Source organism: Condylura cristata, unplaced genomic scaffold (genome assembly GCF_000260355.1).
Source record: "Condylura cristata isolate star-nosed mole 26May11 unplaced genomic scaffold, ConCri1.0 scaffold00030, whole genome shotgun sequence".
Lineage (NCBI taxonomy): Eukaryota > Metazoa > Chordata > Mammalia > Eulipotyphla > Talpidae > Condylura > Condylura cristata.
Genome location: NW_004567131.1, coordinates 20,157,932 through 20,172,609, shown reverse-complemented (window position 1 = coordinate 20,172,609; position 14,678 = coordinate 20,157,932). Strand labels below are relative to the sequence as shown.

Genomic DNA, 14,678 nt, shown 5'->3' with positions numbered 1-14,678 from the left:
CCGCCCAAGCACACTGAAGACAAAGCAAAACCAAGCCAGGTCAGGCCCATGAGTATGTGGTTTTATACCAGTCCCTGGTGCTTACTCCACCCTGGGCTCCCAGAAATACCCACTTCAGGAAGTCAAGTCATACAGATTCATGGCATTGATGGGATTTGTGGTCCTTGGACCTGGGATCTCTTTGACCTGGAGTTGGGAGCGAGTTCATAAAGCATCAGTGTATGAAGATAAATCAGGACATACTCTTCCCCCACCAAGGAGAGGCAGAGAGCTCATTGTGTGTGGTTGGCTTCTTGACATCAGCTTGCAGATCTTTTCTTTTTAAGATTTTTTTGTTTATGCATACAGAACTGGGGTATAGGCCAGAGGTGCAGGGGCAGTGAAAGGATTCAGCAGAGATAGAGTTGGGAGCAGAACAGGCAGATGGACAAAATACACTGCTGAGGGGAGCAGCAGGCACGGAAGGAGAGGTCTGTCGTGCTTTAAGCCATGGTGCTACCAAAGGGGGGCTCCAACTCGCTGATCTTTAGCTGTTACTTCTCTTGTGGTAAACAGGGAGGAACATGGTAGAGAGGACTGAGGACTGTGGCCTTTACTGATGTTCCTCCGCTAGAAAATACTGGAGTAGGTGGTGAGATGAGAGCCCCTCCTAACATTTCCCACCTTTTCTACCCATTCAGTGTCTGTTGAAATTGCCAATATTTGTAATGCTTACTTGACAATGTGAAGATCATCATAAAGACAGCAATGATTAATAATAAAATTTTAACTTGTTTAATCATAAAAATCATATTAGCTAAAATTTGGCAAATCTCTTCAACACAATGAGAGGATTAGATCACCCCAATCTCAGATATCTTCTGGTTTGAAATTTACGTAAATTATGTTTAAGTAGGAGAGACAGTGCCATCTAGTGGAAAATTATTTATTTTTCTGATCATTTTGAAACGATTGTTATTGTTTCTAATTTATAAATCTCTATCGTAAAAATAATGTCAGTGGCCATGGCTATTCAAAGGTTTATAATTAACCATTGCTCTGTTATAAATTCAATATCTGAATCTACATGAAGATACTTGTTTTACAAATAAAATGAAGATTCACTGACTGGAGAAAACTGTGTTTGAGCAATGTGTTAAGAGAAATCCAAACATGCATTGAGGGTCTCTTGTAGCTAGAAATTTTGTTGGATGCTGGTGATTCAATATAATAATCAGTGTCACCTCCCAGCTCCTCCCCCAACCCAGACCTGAATAGTAAAATAAGCAGTAAATATGCTATCTTTTGATTACAAAAAGAAAATAGGACAGGGAGAGGCGAGGGTGGGCAATATTACATATGACGAGACTGCTGGACTTGGTGGCCTGACCTTCCAATAGCTGAGAGGGAGTGTTTCTGGAAGTGGAATAGGAAGTGCAGGAGGCCTATACCAAACATCCTGGGGTGGGGAAGGGGAGGGAGGGCAGGCATAGGCCAGTCCAGATCGGGGCTTGCAGGCTGCCACAAAGATTTTGAGTTTTATGTTAGGTGCATTGCAGGCAAAGCAGGAACGTCAGATTTAGGTCTGCAAACATTCATGCAGTTCAGTGGAGATACAGGTCTACACCTTGGAAACAGACTTACCAAGATGTTACAATAACAAATGAGAAGGACAGTGATGGTGATAGTGATAGGGATGGAGTACTCTGGGATCCATTGGTAGCTAGAGTAGAATAGCTATAGAGTAAAGAAAAGAGAGTTCAAGGTTGACTAACATTTTAGGTGTGAATCATTTATTGATATAAAGAAAACCGATAGAACAGGTTTAGGGGTGGGTAGTAAAAATGGCAGGAGTCAAAACCTTGATATATTATATCAAGACACTTTTCTAAAAACTGGGGATGCAGCCTTGAATGGAAGACAGCAATCTGTGCTTTTATAGAACTTGCATTTCCTTCCAAGTGGAAAACAAGGAAATAAACAAGTAAGGTAGAGTACATTTAGGAGGTAATACTTGCTCCAGAGAAAAAATGAAATAAGGAAAGGAAAAAGGGAATTTTGGAGAGTTCACCTTTTAAATAGGATGGTTAGGGAATACCATATACTTTATCAGGTGATATGGATTTATAGAGGGTTCCAGGCACAGGGAACCCCAGATGCAATAGCCATGAAGAAGGAGGGAGTCTGTTTGCTCGAGGATCAGAGTCAACAAGGTGGAGACAGTAAGATTTAGGCCTGGGAAGGACCAGTGTGGAACAGAGGCAGATTCAACTGGGCCTTGAAGGCTGTTCCAGTGACTTTGGCGTCCGTCTGTGCTGAGTGGGTAGAAATGAGACGAGGAGATTCAGACCAGAATGGTGACCTGGTGACCTGGTCTGACTTACATTTTAATGTGTCCCAGGGATGACAAATTAGGGACAGACTTCTTAGGGGGAAAAGCAGATTGAGGAGGCTCCACAGGGAGGTGGCCATGAGAATGCAAGCAGGAGGTTGCATTGGCTGGACCAGCCCTGGGGAGAGCAGAGGTGAAGGAAGTAGTTTGCTGGCTATGACTCACTTTAAAAATCATATATATGTTACTTTCCCATGAGAAAAATACCTAAGAGGGTAAGCGTGGGGAGCACAGGGGAGAGTGGCCACCGTGGACTGTGGTGCAAAACTGGGTGCGCTGATGGTGGGTGTGGGCTGGTGACATCTGAGGTGTTAATATGTGCCCCTGATTCATATATGGTGTTGTAAACAAAAGTTACCTCAATGAATAAATAATACAATAAAAGAAAACGTAGGTCTCCTATCATGTTTTTACTTAAAATCATTACAGTATAATGAATCCAATAGCAATTCTGTTCCTAAATTATGACTAGCTTTAGGAACATTCATGTATGTTCTTCATTACAACATATTCCAATTTCATGTCTATTTTAAAGTAAAACCTGCAGTTTCTTTGTGAATGACAGAGAACTAAAGAAAGTTTTCTTTCAGTTATATGATGGGGATAGTGAAAATGCCAACTTGGCTGGAACATTCTGTGGTTCCACTGTACCTGCTCCTTTCATCTCTTCTGGTAACTTCCTTACGGTTCAATTTGTCAGTGACTTAACCTTAGAAAGAGAAGGATTTAATGCTACATACACCATCATGGACAGTAAGTATATTGAGGCATTTTAATATTATAAAATACCTGGGTAATATTATGAAATACATGCACTAAAAATACCATGCTTATATCTAAACTCAATGTTAATCACTAACCTCAATATGAATTACTATCTAAGCTCAATGTTAAATCCTGAACTCCAGGTTAATTACTCTGTGTTTAATCAGTGATACAAATTTGGTATAATACTTAGTAATGTATACCCTAAATCCTTAATGAAATACTGTAAATGGAGTTCCTTTGGGTTGGGTTGGGAGGGTAGGGAAGGCAGGATATTAAATATTGGGTGTGTAATGAAACCTGAGTAAAATGTCTTGTAAGTTGTTTCTTTCTTCCCATCCCAGTGCCTTGTGGTGGATCATATAATGCAACTTGGACCCCACAAAGTGTTTCATCACCCAATTCATCAAGCCCAGCTACCCCATTATCCATCTGCACTTGGGTCATTGAAGCTCCTCCTCATCAGCAGGTCAAGATAACCCTGTGGGCATTACAACTGCATTCTTCAGACTGTGACCAGAATTACTTAGAGTTTCAGGACTCACCAGAGGTAATAATTACAGGATGAATGGCAGTCATGTCTAATGACCTTTTCACTAATGTTTGTAAAAACACTTGAAGTAATGATTATTGCTTTTAAAAGTTTTCAAAGTTACCTCTAGTTTCATGTGATTTTCAGCTATATACAAAATCCTTCATGTAAGCATTAAGAAAAGTATACTTGGTCTCTGTAGGTCAGGAGCCCTCAAACTTTTACATGCTTAAAGAAACATCGAGAGTCTTGATAAATGTATACTGAGACTAAACCCTTATGTAGGGCCCATTAATCTGAGTTTTTGGTGAGCACCTCTGGTATTCTGATATTGGTGCTCTGGGCATTTTGTGGGCCATATTGGGGCAACATTGTGTAGTTGTGGGATCGGTGTGTAGGATGAGTTGAAGTGGTCAGTATAGGAAATCAGTTGAGGCCATTTGGTAGCAGTCTAGTGGTAATCTATTCATAGTAATAGGAAATAAAAACTGGTTTCAGTTAAAAATAAAAAAAGTTGGGCTTAAATTGGGGTAAGATGTTGAGGAGGGAACAGTTGACCATAAATATGTATATTGACAAAACATCTGAAGATTTAGATGTTGCATCATGTAGTTATGTTGTTAAAATAATGAATTTATTCAGAGCCGCTATGTAAATATGGGGGAACAGTGGGGAATACCTGGATAGTGTCAGCACTTTGAGGGCCATGGACTCCAGGTCCTTCCAAGAGTGTCATGGCCAAACACATGTGTGATGGTGATAATAGAATCCAATCATCTTCCAAGATTTTGAAAGTTGTCATTATATACCCAGAGTTCTCTGATTAATATGTGTGGCTTGCTAGGGAGGGGAAATTCAGTTCAGTGGATCCTTCCTGTGAAGGGTCTGAGAAGTGCTGGCTGTTGAGAAGACATTGGGTTGGCTGAGTTTTGTGTGAAGCATAGACACTAAGATACATCCTATTTTCTGCTAGAGGTCACTGAGATACATCCTAGACTCTGCTAGAGGTCACTGAGATACATCCTAGTCTCTGCTAGAGGTCACTGAGATACATCATAGTCTCTGCTAGAGGTCACTGAGATATATCCTAGTCTCTGCTAGAAGTCAACAAACCTGGTTGTCTTCATTCCATTGGTAGTGTATTTCAGGACAGGCTTTTTCAGTGCCACCTTTGCTGGGTGCCCTGTACCCAGTGGTACCCTTACTAGATAGAACAGGTTTTTCAGTTAATAACTCTTTCAATTTTCCTTTGCTTCATGACAGTTAGACCAGGTGAACTGTCCATGAAATGCAGAATACTGCTTACAAGATGTAAAGCAGGTGTGGACCTCCAGAGCAGCTATCTTAACCGCAAATAAACACATTATTTATCATGAGTGAACAATGCCCTTCAATACAGGAAAGAACAAATGGTTTCAGCCTGAGTAATTAGGGAGGAAAGAGAAAAAAAATTAACTGATGACTGGGATAATCTGGAGCTCATAAAGTGTCCAAGAGTAGAAGGAGAAAATACTGTTGGACTCTGTAAAATAGTTAAGTGATAGAGACATGAGAACAGATGAACAGGTCTGCCTGGATGCCTGACACTGGGCTAAAAATCACAGACTTATGTTAGGGATGAAAGAAGTGCAACAAACCTCCAAGGGTTAAGAAAGGAACCGGGGTACAGAAAGTGAGTCAAGATACCACAAGTCTTTCATCAGTGACAAGAAGCAACTGCATAGAAAGGAAGTGAAAGTGATGAGAAGGGTATGGGAGTAATTCTGACTGGTGTAGAGCTCCTCAAAGGAGAACTCTGCAGTAAGGATAGATGCTCCTGTAGAGTTGCAGTGAGGAACCTGGAGAACTCCCCCTGCACCCCTCTGTTACCCCATTGCCATTCCTATTCTGAATTATGAAGTGAGAGGCAAGAAAGACCTCCACCAGGAAACTTCTAGAGGTTAGGTCTCTCAAAATGGAAAAGCTAGGGACACATTCAGTTCAAGTTCAATCATAGGATGGGGCCAATAGCACAAAGCAAGGGAGGGGCAGAAATGTATCAATAACAGGAGCTGGCAAGTTGGAGTGGGGGATGGGAGTTTTTAGTAGGTGCCCAAGAAGGACCTATTAGAGGATTGGCTCTGAGTGAAAGGCAGATGAATGTCCTCACTTTGGTATGAATTGTTTTTTTGCAAGGTGTTAGGTAGCCTTTAGCCTACTCTCTTGAGTAGCTGACGAGAACCACCTAAGTTTTACAAAAGAGAAACAGGACCACATTACCCACACCACTGCCTTGTGGGACACCAGTGGAATCAAAGTTCTAGCTAGATTTGCTAAGGGGCAAAGGCTGGGTTCGTTTTAAACAGTCCAGGACTGTTGAGAAAGCTAAGTGAAGAACCACAGTGAGTTCTGACAGCCTGGCTGTGCCTGAGCTCTGTTGCAGCCTAAGAGAGAAGGGGTCTTGTTTTTAGGAGGCAAATGTTGAGCTCATGGTATGGTGTCAGCAGAAACTTGACCTCCCACACGCTGCCCTTCAGAGAGTTTGGGATGTTTCTCAGTCCCAAGATCATGTGTGTCTGTCTGCAGAAAGCTTCATAAAGTGTAATGCTCATTGTCATGGCTGACTACCTAAGCCACCCTGTTAAGTACAATTTGATTTGTGGTCTGGCCTATTCTTTTCCGAAGCTAAATCAAAAGCAAAGTTTGGTTTCCTTTTCATTTCAGAGTAATGTAAACCCCGGTGTTCATTTCTGCGGAAGAAATTATTCAGTGCTACCAACATTTTATTCGTCTATGAGCACTGCAGTTGTCATTTTCAAATCTGAAGCTTTTAGCCAAAACTCTAGAGTGGGTTTTACCTATCAGATTGCAGGTGAGCCCTGAAACTTTATTCTTTATTTCTAATAAAGTTACTTTCATTATAATTATTGCTAGATTTGTCTCCTGTTAGTACATGCGGGTTTGTTAAAAAATTCACACTCACCTGTAGTAAGATTCTACACTGAAACTTGGGCCTAGGTTAGTGACTTACTAAGCTGGTCTCTGAACAGGCAAAGTGAATAGAGCACTAAATGCTTAGAAAACCAACATATTCCTCAAAGTCTATTTAGTTAATTTAAAAATATACCAGTTACTATATTTATTATCAACCTGACCACATGCAGGAGTCATCCAGCTTAGAAAATGATTTTGTAAAAACCAGAAAACCTTGAAAGGATTATTTTATTACTATAACAGAAAAGTTTATTTTCAGAGAATACTTTATTTAATGTTCATTTCAAGCTTGATTAAAACTAAAGCTGCCTTTCATTAAAATAAACAAATCAAAATACTCTGGGTTTCTTTACCAAAAATGGTAAAGGAGAACAGTTTTCCAATTCTAGCAAAACAAATATTTCACCAATGAATTTAAAGAGAAAGTCTCATGAAAAACTCTGCCTTGAAAGTAGAGCCTTCAAGAGTTTGAATGTCAGCCAACTCCACCTCAATGTGATCAGAAAAGTACAGAGAATTCTAGAATATTTTTCAAAGGGCAGTGCTCATGGTGCATGTTTTACATGGGGTCATTTTATGTAATGAGACTGTTAACGAAACACTGCTCTGTATTTTCTCTCCATGCCATTCACATCTCCTCTGGGGATCTTAATTATCTTAAAGGTAAATGAAGAGGCCAGATTAGCTTTTTTTCTAAGATATATTCAGATTCAATTGTCCTTTTGTGTTATGCCTATCAGACTAATGAAAGGGCACTACATATTGATATGTATGATTAATCATGACTATTTCCCCCCTAGATTGTGACAGAGACTATAACAAGGCTTTTGGTACCCTGAAGAGTCCTGGGTGGCCCGATAGTTACAATAATGACCTGGACTGCACGGTCATTCTCACAGCCCCACAGAACCATACGATTTCCCTCTTCTTCCACTCTTTTAGCATCGAGGACTCAAGTGAATGCAGACATGATTTCTTGGAAGTAAGTTGCTTCTGTGTATCATTTAAAAAACAGATGATGGGAGATCATTGAATATATTTCACATCTTTCTGTAGTTGTGATCATCAGATACACCTTTCTCACTTTATTAATCCATTCATTATTTTTTATTCCATACATACTTACCCAGTAGCTCCTAGATACACCAGAAATCCTACAGGGAACCTGACATTTTCATCATCTCCAGGAGGCTCATAGTCCAATGGGAAAGATAGAGGGCAAATAGGCAATTCCCACGCAATGTGGAAAGGAACCAGTTAGGGTAGGGAAAGCTTCCCAAAGGAGGAAATTTGAAGGGGAAATGGAGAATGGACAGAATATCATGTCAGTTCAGTCACAGGGTTGCTATGCTTATTTCATTTCAAGACTGAGTTGACCATTGCTTTTGTTTGTTTAATTTGCTTCATTGAAGTTGGTTTGTTAGTATTTTGGGAGAACAGGATCTCCATGCTGAGTGGACCCTGTTGACTGGAGTTACAGTACCATTTGCCTCTAGCCACTGAGAAGTAAAGGCTGGAGCTCCCACACCTGAAGAGAGAGCTATTGCTCCTGGCTGCCTTTCCTTAATCCAAAGAGAAGTCTGACACTTCCTCTCCAATAAGCCAAGAAAGAAAATGGTATCTGAGGCCTGTGAAGTACAACTGTGTCTGGGTCTATGACTGGCAGCCATGCCAGCCAGCCTTGACATTCCATTCATGTGAACTCTGGCAGAAGTAGACACTTACCACCAAAGATTCAACCATCACTACCTCGCTGCAGCCAACCTGTGGATCACACTGGGCATCTGCACATATTCAGTGCCCTCACCTTCTTCCAGGGGCCTCAAATGTGATGACTACTGCTCCCATCGTCCCAATCCTCCTGCTAATTGGAGCCATTTGTCCAATCCTTTCACCGGGAATTGATGTCTAATGTTTCATCTCATGACATTAGCTTTCTGAAAGAGGACCTACAGGCAGAAGACCTGAGCTGAGAGCAGATAGAAGGCCCCTTGCTCTCCATTCTTGAGGATGGCAGCTCTGTGTGCTGGTAGACAGTTGGCTACCTGTCCAGGGTCAGGCCACAGGGTTTAGATATTGTACAAAATAGTCCAAAAAGGACATTATCTCTCCCTCTGGCTATGTAGACTGAAAAAAAGCCTTTCCAGATCAACACCACACAGCAGGACTACCACTGTGCCTCTGAAGAGACTCTGTGACTTAGAACAACCAGAAATTAACCAAATCTTTTAATTATGAATTTATAAAGGAAGTGGGGAAACTTAAGATTTTGAATACATAGATCAATAAAATCTGCTTTTATACATGTTGAGCTGGTTCCAACTCCACATCGCACAAATAACATTTCTATGATATTCCTTAAATGTCCCTTCTCAGAGCAGAAGGCTAATTATGAGTGCACAGTAGGAGTAGGGGGGGCAGAATGGTGGAGCTCTGTGTGGTTACCCCGCACCACACATTTCCTGTTTTTATGTGTGCCTCTTCTACACTATGAATTAAAAAGATATATCAATTCAGCTTTGGGATGTTTTAAAAATACATCTAATTATCAGAAATTGTATAGATGGATTGAGTTTTGTCCTTTTCCCATACAGAAATTTCTTGTATCTTGAACTTTATTGTACTTGGTATGTTGTATTTTTTTTTTTCATAGCCCCTTTTAGAGCTGAACAATTTTAAAAGGGAAAAACACAGCTTTTAAAACACAGTACAGTGGAAACAGTATAATAAAGTTGACTGGAACAGAGTAGGAGATATTTTACTCCCCTGCTCCTCATCTTTCTAAAATTAGGTCTCCCCAAAGCAGAGTATAAGTAGTGGTTATAGCCCACCGAGCGCACAGCACGTGCCTTCACACCGTCATTACTGGAGGTTAGCAGATATATCTAAAGCCAGGTATAAGTGTTTTTTGATGTATAATGGAATGTTTCTCTCTGTTGCAAGGGGTGACTTGTATTTTCAGAAACCTTCATTCTTAACTATAGAAAAAGACAAAGCTTTTCCAAGACATTGTCATTCAAATTGTTCAAACCTTAATATATAGCAGTGACAAATTGTAGAAATCTCAATCATGTGCTTCCCTGTAATAATTAATGACTCACTTTTGAAGGTGAGAAATGGAAATGAGAGCAGTTCACCACTACTTGGCGTGTACTGTGGCACCCTCTTACCCAACCCCATCTTCTCCCAAAATAATCAACTCCGCCTCCGATTTAAGAGCGACAGTGCAGTTTCCAGTCACGGCTATGAAATTATCTGGACCTCATCCTCCTCTGGTAAGATCTGTACTTTGTAAGAGAAAGTGACATGGCTGAGAAACACGTGCAATGTGCGTCAGGAAGGGACACTGAAAGTGACTTTATGTTTATAGCCATCTGTTCACGTGATTACTTCTGATAAAAAATTTTTAATGAAAATAGAGGTTCTTTTAATTCTACTTTTATTCACTTTTTCTATATATTAATCTATATTAAAGAATGCATAAAAAGGATATGGTGTCCTAAAAATTCCGATACAAATTAAGATTTTGTCAGATTTTTAAAAAAGATATTTATACCTACAGAACTGGAGTACAAGTAAGAGATTCAAGGGTAGTGAGAGGCTTCACCAGAGACAGAGTGGGGAGCAGAACAGGCAGATCGAGGAAGTATACTGCTGAGGGGAGCAGGGCAGGTCAGGAGAAGTCTGAGGCGCCATGTGGGTCACAACCTCTGGGGCCGGGGATTGAACTCACACAGAAGTGGCTGCAGCCAGCTTGCAGTGTTGTGTCCTAACCCATTGCACCACCAGGGAGGGGCCTTGTCAAACTTTTTAACTTCTGGTTTGATCGTCAGAGTAGTTCTCTGAGAACTACAAAAACAAAAGTTGCCACAGAGCCAAGGTGCTCACCAGTTCTTGTGTATCCACATGAGTAGCTGGGCCTTTGCGCTCCTGTAGCTCCAGGCCATTCTGGACACTCATGGCCTTTACAGGGCAGTCAGTGCCTTTCTGCATTCTTGTGTGGCTGTGTCACATCACTGAAAGAAAGTTAAGTCATGTCCATGCATTTAACTCTAGACAGGAGGAATACTTTAATGAAACTTTTCCCAAATAGTTAAAAAAAAATTAAGAATTGAGAGACAAAAAAAATCTTTAATATATTGAGAGATATAGAATAGAAAACCTACCAAGATGTGTTTAGATTATGAAATCTTGGCTACTAAAAGGTTATATCCAAGGCCTAGTTTCGCAGAGGAAGAACTAAATCCCCAAGGTTCAGGAGCTGTCCCAAAGCCACTGCTTGATAGGGACACAGGCAGAACTGGACCCAGCTCAGGGCGACATAAGCCTGGCATTTCTTAATTTTTCCATGTAGTTCCTTCACATTCTGCAGGGGATTTGGATCCCTATGACCGTTAGATATAAACCATAGCACTCACATACAAAGGAGCACATTCAACATGGCACTTGAAGAGCTTTCTGACTTGAGGGCTGTCGGTTTTGAAACTGTCCATTTTAATTCTGCTAAACTCACTTTTATAATAAACTAATTACTGTAGAAAGCTCCAATAACACACTCATTTTTATTTGTACCTGGAATTTCACATCTAACTTTACTTCACTGACAACATTATCTCAAGTTGCTGCTTGTGGAGAGCTCTGCGCCATCTCAAGTGCACAGCAACTTTAATGATAGCATTCTCTTCTGCAGTTACCTTATCAATTTCTTTGTTTTCGCATAGTGTTCTCACCCCACTATTTACAAAGCAGAGGCCCAGAGGAAGTCTAAGTGGCAATATGCAGGGAAAGGAATCTCTGATGTGGGTGGGAGGCAATGGAGAGGTGGTAAAGGAGTTAGCCTGAAGAAAGAACAGGGAACGGTTTCTGCCTCCACTATATATATGTATACATACACACACAAATACACACTATACATGTGTGTGTGTGTACACACAAATACAAATGACAATGTAAACCGACATGTATACACACACACACACATACTAAGGCTATGTCGGTTTACATTGTCATTTGTATTTGGGGAGTACAGGTAAGGATGCCCCCTTCAGGTGTTAACTGCCATAGTGCACTTGTCCAGAAAAGACCCCAGTCCACCACCGTAGACTCCTCTCCTCTCCTCCTCTCTGGGTTCCTTAGTTCTGCAATCAGCTTTCCAGGTTAGTTTTCAACTTTGGTTTAATCAGACCCTTTGGATTTTCTATGTCTCACCTATAAGTGATGCTATCAGTTATTTGTCTCAGCCGCTTGAGAAAATGAAGACGGTCTGGTTGCCTTACATATGTACAAAAGCAAACTGGATGGTTTCTACGGTATTGAATCAAACTTCTACGATTTTTTCCTGCAGGCTGTGGCGGGACTCTTTATGGAGACAGCGGTTCCTTCACCAGCCCGGGATACCCTGGCACTTACCCAAACAACACACACTGTGAGTGGGTCGTCATTGCACCTATGGGAAGGCTTGTCACCATCAACTTCTACTTTGTCAGCATTGACGATCCTGGAGACTGTGTCCAGAACTATCTCTTACTCTATGATGGACCAAGTGCTAACGCTCCATCCTCTGGACCATATTGTGGAGCAGTGAGTAAAAAAGATACTTTTACCTTTCTGTTCATTATTTTTAAATCATAAATTGATATACATGTAGTATGAAGGTGGGCACGTCCAAAGTACAAAGCACCGTGTAGTTTTAGACTTTTGGCAGTTTTCAGCCATCCTTTTCTGGGTGAGCATTGGTGCCACCTAGTGGGAGTTTAGTTGAGCTAACAATAATAAGTGCCTCAGAATCACTTTTGCAGTTATTACAGACTAGTTCCCCGGGTCTCTACGAAACTGGATTGTCTTGGGGAGGAACCATGGCATATTGTTTTTAAAATAATCTCATGCGTGATTTTACTGTACCTCCCAGGCTTGAATACTTAGTTCTGAAGGAGCAAAACTGGAGAAAATTTGTATGCCTAGCTCCATTTCATCTACTTGCTAAACACTGCAGGAATTATTTGAAGAAATACAGGAATGTTTAAGTGGCTTGGTGACTAGTAGTTTGCTTTTGTAAAGTACCGGTAAAGTAGATCTTCCCTAACCATCAAATTAGAATTCTGACGTGGAGTCTTGCATCTGTCCTCCAGCCTCTCAGTTTCCTTGAAAGTGGATACTTCAGAGCTGTGAAACAAGGCACATGTCACTGCTGTGAGAGGCTCTCAGCGGCCTGCCTGTGCTCACCACGCCATAAGGCTTTCTAAGCAAACTGGAGAGAGAATTCCATTTGCAAAGAACCTAGAATTTTTAATGTATAGCTTATTTGGGCAACTGAAAAATGTTAGCATGAGCAATCTCAGAAAATATATAAATTTTTCTAAGAGCCTGAGAATTTTCCCACATAGTCTTCCTTTGAAAATATCTCCTTTGTGTCTATATACCTTTCTTTCAATATTTGCACATATATACATATTTCAACAGTGTGTGTGTGTGTTTTACTGATATTTTATTAACATCTTACCATGCCAATAAAAACATTATATTTGATGGTTGGGTGATATTCTCTCACATTGGTAGAGCCTAGTTTACTTCATGAAGTTCCTCTGGTTTGTACAAACAAAATTACCTGCAGTGAATTTTGGTTACCTGGCCATTGACTGACTGAGGGTATTCACATTTAGATGTTGACATTTAGTTGAAATTTGTTAGCATGTCAAAAGGGAGGAAAGAGACTGTTTGAATAATTCCCTTATTTTATCTCTGCATGGCCCTTGTTACATTTTGATTTGAGTGACTTTCAAGTATACAAATCCATTCCATCTCCACAATGACTGTCTTGTAAAGTGGAATAAACAAGAGTAACTTGGACTTTGCAGAAAACAGAAAATGACTCTGACAGAAGAACTTACTGTATTTGAGTCAGTGTCATATTAAATTGAAGTCTGTAACTAGATCTTTCTTTAAAAAATTTTTGGTGTTCGCAATATTTTCTCAGTTTCTTTTATAAATGTGGACACAGGTTCATGTTTAATTGTTTTCTCTTTTAAGTCAAATATACCACCAATTTCTTTAGCATTTCAAGCCCCTAAAGTCAGTTTACTTTCATTGAGAGCAGTAGATTAAGATTTATAATAGCATAATGATGTTTCCTGTTATGATAAAATAAATGTCATTATTCACAGATCCTGTACAAGATAAGCCATAGAAACTGAACATCTAGAAACATGAAGGGAAAATGGGAAAAATGAGAATCAAGGAGAGTTTTAAATGTCTGTTAGTTGTGCGCTGTTTTTTTTTTTTTTCCTAAGATTTATTTATTTATGCATACAGAACAGGCCAGAGGTGCAGGGACGGTGAGAGGATTCACCAGAGAGCAGAACAGGCAGACTGATGGGGAGCAGCAGGAGATGTCTGCTGTGCCATGTGGGTCACCTCTGCAGCCAGGATGGAACTCTCACTGAAACGGCTGTGGCCAGCTTGCAGTGCTGTGTCCTAATCTGTTGTGCCACCAGGAAGGGCCCTTAATTGTGCACTGTTGAACACATTGTGAACACAAACTAGCCAATGGGAATTTGGGAGCACATTTAAATGGAAGAGAAAAGTGTAGGTACCTTGACAAAGCTCTTAGGAAAAATTCTCTCTGCCATAATCACTTGAATACTTTATTGTCTTGGGAAAAAGATCTGTGTTTTGTTGACTCTTCAGTAGGAATGAGAACATAGGTCCTAGAAGAGGAGGGAGCAGTGCCTCAAACTACAGCCGTGACCCAGTCAGGATGTGCCCTGCCTCCTGGACTTCTCAATGTGCTGCACATTTTTCTGACTGATTTGGTTCCCAGTTAACCTCCTCTCATTAGAATATAAGCTTCCTGGCCCTCCCTGGTGGGGCAGAGGGTTAAAGCACAACACAGAATCTAAAGTCGCTTCTGCATGAGTTCGATTCCTGCCTGCCCCGCATGAGTTTGATTCCTGCCTGCCCCGGAGGTGACCACATGGTGCGGCAGACCTCTCCTGACCCGCCCGCTGCTCCCCTCAGCAGTGTACTTCGTTGATCTGCCTG

At 40.8% G+C, this 14,678-nt stretch overlaps 1 protein-coding gene across 1 annotated transcript in view; it reads left to right on the top strand.

Moving 5' to 3' along the window:
• CUBN (cubilin (intrinsic factor-cobalamin receptor)) overlaps positions 1-14,678 on the top strand; it is a 207,718-nt gene that overhangs the window by 191,707 nt on the left and 1,333 nt on the right. Inside the window, exons 61-66 of the mRNA XM_004691275.2 lie at positions 2,962-3,124; positions 3,481-3,686; positions 6,372-6,519; positions 7,442-7,623; positions 9,751-9,916; positions 11,986-12,221. Coding sequence (XP_004691332.1) covers positions 2,962-3,124; positions 3,481-3,686; positions 6,372-6,519; positions 7,442-7,623; positions 9,751-9,916; positions 11,986-12,221 — 1,101 coding nt within the window. The remainder of the gene's footprint in view (positions 1-2,961; positions 3,125-3,480; positions 3,687-6,371; positions 6,520-7,441; positions 7,624-9,750; positions 9,917-11,985; positions 12,222-14,678) is intronic.